The sequence below is a fragment of the Gossypium hirsutum genome, chromosome D06 (assembly GCF_007990345.1).
Source record: "Gossypium hirsutum isolate 1008001.06 chromosome D06, Gossypium_hirsutum_v2.1, whole genome shotgun sequence".
NCBI lineage: Eukaryota > Viridiplantae > Streptophyta > Magnoliopsida > Malvales > Malvaceae > Gossypium > Gossypium hirsutum.
This window is the reverse complement of record NC_053442.1, coordinates 52,515,037-52,522,251: the sequence shown is the minus strand read 5'-3', so window position 1 is coordinate 52,522,251 and position 7,215 is coordinate 52,515,037. Positions and strand designations below refer to the sequence as shown.

The 7,215-nt window shown below is 34.4% G+C and overlaps 1 protein-coding gene across 1 annotated transcript; it reads right to left on the bottom strand.

Moving 5' to 3' along the window:
• Positions 1–879: 879 nt before the first annotated feature.
• On the bottom strand, positions 880–5,304 carry LOC107901876 (endoplasmic reticulum oxidoreductin-1). The gene is made up of 10 exons (XM_016828045.2): positions 4,783–5,304; positions 4,315–4,446; positions 3,728–3,983; positions 3,394–3,504; positions 2,947–3,065; positions 2,722–2,826; positions 2,383–2,585; positions 1,525–1,648; positions 1,100–1,273; positions 880–1,030 (listed from the first exon to the last, which is right to left on the bottom strand). The coding sequence occupies exons 1-9, from the start codon at positions 4,948–4,950 to the stop codon at positions 1,100–1,102; spliced, it is 1,392 nt and encodes a 463-aa protein (XP_016683534.2). The 5' UTR covers positions 4,951–5,304; the 3' UTR covers positions 880–1,030.
• Positions 5,305–7,215: the final 1,911 nt, after the last annotated feature.

Below are 7,215 nucleotides of genomic sequence, written 5' to 3'. Positions count from 1 at the left end.
TAAAATTCACGTGTAATTTTGATATTTATCTCATTAAGATATAAATTATAGATTACATTTTTATAAATTATTTTTAATAAGAAAATTAATTTAAATTATAGTATAAAAGTATTTCTAATTTTCTATATGTATTTATATAAGAAAATAGGAAAAACTTAAAATAAAAAATAATTTTTATAAAATTAATTCAATTAAATAATATTTTAATTCAAGAAAATATTTAATGCAATCCCAGTGGAGTGTTTAGACTCCATAAGCAGGATTAAGTGTTGACAATGTCTTATAGGGGTAGTAATATATTTAAAAGAAGTCATATATCAATTTTTTAAAGTTGCTTGTGGAATAAAAAAATTATATCGTGTTTATAAAGACGATACTCTTTTTCTTATTGAGTTAAAAATGGTTAAAAATGATTTTTTGAATTTTTTTATTTTCAAAGTTAAGATTAGGTTGAAAAATTTGTAAATGTTGAAAATTAAATTTATTAATTTTTTTAGAACTAGAACTAAAATGACAATTTTTGTAAATATTAAGGGCTTAGTTTGTTAAAGTTTTTATATTGATAGAATGCGAGAATATTAAAGGATTAATTTTGTTAATAGACGAATAAAAAACTCACATTAGTTCAAAGTAAATTAAATCGAAAAAAATAATAGGTGGATGATAAAAAAATATGACTATTTTTACAATTTGGAAAAACTCATTTTGAAACATATAAAGAAGATGGAAATAAATCCACAGTTTTACTAATATAAATTGCAGATTGATATAATCCGTAATTTAAGGATGATGTGTTATGCGCAATTAGCCCTAAAACTGCAGATATCATAAGTATAAAGCACTGAATTTTTAAGCGATGCACATGATAATAACACTCAATTTTAACTTGTGTTAACTTCTGGTTTTGTTTGACATTAATCTGTCTGATTGTACACTGCCAATATTTTATATTTTCTCCAAAACCCTAATTCTAATTTTTTCCCCAAAAAGGAAATGTGTGGGTCTTTGCAGTTGAATTTCTCATCCTTATCTGCAAAATATCACACGTGTTAAGGTAAAAGCAAAACACAAACAGGACATTCAAATCATCTCTTGCTACCTATGTATTAACAATAGATGCCAATATCCTTTGCGCTAGGCTCTTCAACCTACTGGAATAATGCATCCTTCCCATTTCAGCTGCCGCTCCCATTTCATGCACAAATTTTACAGACTCCGATAGTCGATTGAGTAGATTCATCAGCGCAATTACTTCATTCCTTTGCAACTGCAACTGCGGGTCAATAAAGCAAACCGTTTGAGTCTGGATGAAGAAGTTGGTTTCTAATTCTTTCCATATGTTACCCATGACAACACCTTTAGGTTAGAATCCTTGGTGTTTCAAGGACTTGAAAAAAGAAGCATTTTCTACAAGAAAAAACTCTAGCTACTATAGTTGGAAAGCCATGACTGAATGTTGGAATCATACACTAGAATGAGATTAGAACTGAAAATTGAAAGCTACAAACGGGGAAGGGTACTTACTATCTGAATCAAATTCTCCTCGTCATTTACAGAGAACAGAATCTTCAGTGCAGTTCCAAGACCAGAAACCTGAAGCTTTCCCCAAAGTCGACATTTTTCACACCCAACACAGTCCATCACCGCACTGCAAAACCCATCAGACATAAATAATCAAAGGCTTAATGATAAATTTGGCCACTAACGTTTGCATAATGGCCCTAATTATATTTTTGAGTATTTTTTGGCCATCAACCTTTGCTCTTCTTTTCAATTTACTTTTTCTAACAGATTTAATAAATAAATTCAAAGTTTCAATCTTTCATACTTTTGTTTACTGAAAAGTTTTTCTACTGAGTTACTTTTTTTAGATAATTATGTTCATTTTCTTTAAATTAAGGATTATTTTTTTAATTTAATATATTATTTATTTATTTTATCATTTTCCACATGTAGTTATCTTATTGTGTTACCTAAGTAATAAATTACATCTCATTAAAAATATTTTACATATAAAATTCCACATCATCCCCGTTAACTTTTTTAACAGTACTTTAATTAAATCTGTTAGAAAAAGCAGATTGAAAAAAAGAACAAAGGTTGATGGCCAAAAAAGACTCAAAAATACAATTAGGGCCATTTTGACAAAACATGCAAACGTTAGTGGCCACAAAGATGAAACAGTTCATGGAAGTTTCTCTGCAAGTGAGGGATACTGAGAGAGGTAAAAAGTACAATTTCAGATTTTACTCCGTCTTTCAGAATATTATGTTTCGAGTAAAAATGGTTTCTCATTTTTATATGTTCATTGTTCAATAACATTAATTAGAAATAAGAGTTGCAGCATTTTACATCCATCACCAGAGAGGAAATTAGAGAAACCTGATATTTTTGAATTGTGCTTGTATTTTCTGTTTCAGTTCTGGTCCTCTTCGTCCTTTCCACAATTTGGCTTCATCAAATGGAAGTGGGCATGCAGCTTGCAGTTTTGGATCATAAAGTAGCTGCTTCATTAGGGACTGCGTTTTTAGGTCTTCGGTTGGATTACCTGTATCATATTCAGCTTGTTCCAAGAATTCAGCTGCCTGAAATGCATCAAAGCAAGCTCTAGTAAGATAAATGGTTTCAGTTTTGGATTATAACGTAACTGCTTCCTTATTTATTAAGTACTTGCTCAACATGTACCATTGTTTTTTCTTATTTTTATGCTAGGCTACGCACCTTTGTCACAGCTCGGAGAACAAAGAGGAATGTGAAGTACAGGTTTTCAACACGATTTGGATATTGTAAAACCCGATAATACATTATTTCAAGATTGTGGCCCCACTGAAATAAGGAAGATAAAAATAAAGAAACAATGTTAATCTATGCAACATTATTGTGCACCTATGAAATTAAGTTCATGAATGAGCACGAGTACTGAGTGACAAAATTGAGAATTTATACCAAGTTTGTAGCTTCGTCAATCAGATAATCAGAAGCTATATGGACCGAAATAGATGAGTGAAGACCAGAAATCAATTTGTATAGTATTTTTTCTTCTTGGCATAACTCTTCAGCTGGATCTGTGTATCAGAATACAAACAAATAAAGTAATTTTTTTTAAAAAAGGAGGCTCATTAGACTATTCCTATCTTCCATTAAGGATATTTGTTACTTAGTGTGTACTCAATAGAACAGAAAACACGCCTACCACAGTAATTAATAAGTTCACAAACCAGAAAATATATTGATTTATGTCATTGAAGGTTCATCACTAGGCATTCAACATTTAGTTACTACTCCAAAATCAAATTGCTAAAAGGTAATGGACCGATGCCTCTACTCATACCAAGAAAATGCACAGGCATCTTTCATTCCTACACCCATCAAAGAAGATTAATGAGAACTCACATTTGGGACAGTTCCCCGAGTAGACAGCATCCCATATCCTTCTAGCCGATGTACCATTGTAGCCAGTATAGCGCTCTGGGTTCAGTTGAAGATTCACATAAGTCATCTCGGCTGCAAAAACAGTAACTTACAGGATCAACTGTTTGGGGTATTAATGTTGAGAACACCACAACTCTCACCGTAAATCTTATCATCACTAGCATTGCCTAGAGAGCAACACTGAATCTTAACCTATAGCAATGCATCAGTTTAATTATGGTTCTCAAGGCCATAAGCAGTGTGCTAGAGAGCATCCAATACATAAAAATGAGTTAAATAACAAATTCTGACTCACAATTATCAGTCTCATCATCATACGTCCAGGGATTATCTGTTTCTGTCCACCCTCTAAAAGCTATACTATCTAGCGTGCGGTCAACAGCAGCCTGTGGCTTTCCTTCTCGGCACTTAAGGTCACCTGATGAAAGGGTACGTTGGAAGGGCTTGAATGAATCCGGGAATTCACTTTCTGGACATTCACAAACACTACAATCCCGCAAACGGCACATATGATCTTCAGGCCAAAATGGGCAATCACACCACAATTTAACCTGCCCAAAGCAATAGAAGAAACTAGTCTTCAATGAAAAACATAGAGCACAAATTTCAAATCCAGCATGTAAACTAACATTATCATACTAAGATGCATAAAAACACGAAAAAGGTTTCATAATAATCACACTTCTCTTAAACTTAAACTAGTGTGCTTTTTCATTCTATACACGTGTTTTACTTCCAAATTCCACAAATACTAGAATCATTTTTCCAGTTCCCACATCAACTTTGTGAAAATTATGTCCAAAATAATAAAATAAAGCATCCACATATATATATGTATGTATGTATTCTCATCACACAATGGGAATGGGGCAATAAGCAAACCTTGTAGTACCGAAAAAATGGGGTTTTGACAAGTTCCTGAAGTATTGGATGTAATACTTCACCATTAAGATGGTCCACAGTTTCATAATCACAACAACAATCCTCTACAGTCCCCTTATGCCTGTGTTTTCCCTGAAAAAATGCAACATTCGATACAAACAATCATCAATCAACCTAAACCAATGGGCAACAGACAACAGAATTCATTCAAGAAAATCCAAGTGCCGAATGACTTTGAATCATAACCAGGCAAACGCAACAAAGAAATTCATCGGCCTCAATTGAACACAGAGGATATTTAAAAGAAACGAAAACAACAATTCTCAATTCCATTTTAAGCTTCGACCAGTTCCCTAGTATCCAAACAAAATGAGACAACCAAAATAAAACAAAATCATTTTCATCACCAACAATCAATGTGTTTTGTCAAAGAAGCAAGGAAGAGCAATATAAGAGAGAAAGTGAAACCTGAGAACATTGACAAGACTTGTTTGTGTCTCCAAAATTCGGAGAGATCTCTGGTTTAGTCCTTGAAGCCAAAGCAATAGCAAGAACAATTGTAATGGAAGCTCCAATCACCCATCTCCACCTAATTTTATCCCTCTTCGTGCTCTTCTTTTCCTCTGATTCCCCCATCGACCACAAATTAGAAAAAGACCCAGATTGCCAAAACCTTGAAAAACCTTGTTTGATGTCCTGCAAATGAAGATAAAACAAGAGAAAATTCGGAACAATGCTATGTTTTAATGAATATCGGCAATGTTATTTAAGGAGCAGATTGTGGGGTTAACAAAAGGTAGAAAATCTTGGGTTTAATGGGGGGATCAAAGAGAAAAACAGACGATTCAAGAAATTGTGGGCGTTATGAGTATTCTTTGATGGTTTCTATTTCTCTTTACAGTTTAAAACCATGGGCAACAAGTGAGTGAAAACAAGGTAGGAACATTTGGTCTTTGAAGGGTGCAACCAAACAAATATATTATTCGACCCAAAAAAGTGGTGGCAAAACAACATGAACCTATGGTTTTTGGATTTTACCAAGAAAAAAAATATAATTATATGAAATTATTTAGGCTTAAGCCAAAAATTCTTAATTAAAAAATAAAAATTAATTAAGCCTCTTTCTTAAACTTAACATAGTTGATGTTTACATTTTTTGCTGCGATAATTTGTGAAACAATATAATGACATGTGACATGTCATGTGTATTTATCATGTCAGCATTTCCAAGCACAGGACTTTTACTATATATACCCCCAACATGATAAAGAAATGATCGACCCTTAAGCATTTCAACCATAATCTCCAGTCTTCTCTTTTGCATATTTAGCCTCCTTGCTTACTTATCTTCTTCGACTCTCCATCTAGTCAAGGTGAACCAACCTTTCTCAGCACCACCATATCATCCTCTGTATCTCCTCCCTTGTTGATACTCTCATCAACAATTGGTGTAGTAAGTGTGGACACCCATAGCTTCTTTATCTTAGATTGATGCTTCCCTCAACCCAGCTAACACCGTTCATACCATTACCTCAGGATTCTTTTCAACTCAAAACCCTCTTGCCATGACACAACCACTACCATCATCTCAGATTTCCAATCCCCCTTTATCAACATCCATGGTTGTTCTCTCAGTTTGCTCTATTTTCGTCACTTTTCCAACCATTACTAGCATTGTATCAGCTATTTTCAGCGACCTCTCTGCCACCAACTTCTAGCCTTATTCTGCCATCACCTTTAGGTTTCAGCCAATCTCTAGCCCTCCTCCCATGACCCAAAAGAGCTTTTTTTCCCAATATTTGCAATATGCCTTGTCCTTTTACCTTGCTACTCCACCACCCTAGCTAAATATCACCATCATTATTGCTACCACTACAACCAATTTGGACCAGGCCTCTCACCAACAGTCTTTTGGGTCCCAATAGTAGGTTACAAATACGCATGAGAAAATGCGACGTTTAAAGGAGAAACACTCTTAGCAAAAGCGTTGCTTCAAGTAGCAATAAGAACGTCAGCATCTCTTTGACCAATGGAATGCTCAAAATGAACAACTAATAGTTGAACTTTGAGTGGCCTATGAAACTTCTAGGAAAGCCAACCTGATGATGAAATTTAGCCCATCCGTAGAGATCCATGGTGTAGCAACCCCAATGATTTACTCATTAACAAATAGCTAGTTGGCTCACAACACACTCACGTCAATAACGCTTCCTTGGAGGACTAGCTAAAAGCTCTTAAAATGGAAGTGCTGCAAGAAGTGAGAAGGGCCAAAATAGATGAAACTTCATAGAGCTATTCCAACGAGCCTCTTGCCCCACACCTGCTAACATTCAACCTCCCAACTATTCCTTGAAGGCCTTGAGTTGATCCTTTACAGAGATGTTGTTGTTGCCCCTAGAATGTTGAGATATGGCTGGGTGGTCAACATTATTTTTCAGATGTCTTCTTAAAACACTCCATGCTCTACCCGATCACCGGATTCGGGTATGAAGCATCACAAAGGACCTATACATAAACTTACTAAATTAACTGTTATAAACAGTCTAAAATGAAATCTATCTAATAAAGAAATTAAAAATAATTCTTACAACTACGGCCTTAAACCACTGAATGCTTAATCCTTCAAATTATTTTTGTCCCTACTAAGATATGTTTGTTTACAAATAATTTCCTAAGATTCGACTAAGGCCTAATTGATTAAAATTCCAGACTCTAAAGACATTGTTTGTGATACGAGCCAAGGAGGTGACACTCAATGGGTTGTTTTTCCTAGTGGTCCAATCACTCGAAGCAAGGCACGACGATTAAAATCAAAGATGAATGCTTTTTTCCAAGACTTTGTTGCTACAAATTTTATTCATCATGTTCGTGACGTTGACAAATACGGGAATGCAATTCACT

Coding starts and splice junctions, on each gene's coding strand:
- LOC107901876 (XM_016828045.2), bottom strand. CDS start 4,950: ATGGGGGAATCAGAGGAAAAGAAGAGCACGAAGAGGGATAAAATTAGG. Junction 3,505..3,727: donor TGATGATGAGACTGATAATT/GTGAGTCAGAAT, acceptor CTGTTTTTGCAG/CCGAGATGACTTATGTGAAT. Junction 2,586..2,721: donor TTCTCCGAGCTGTGACAAAG/GTGCGTAGCCTA, acceptor GATGCATTTCAG/GCAGCTGAATTCTTGGAACA.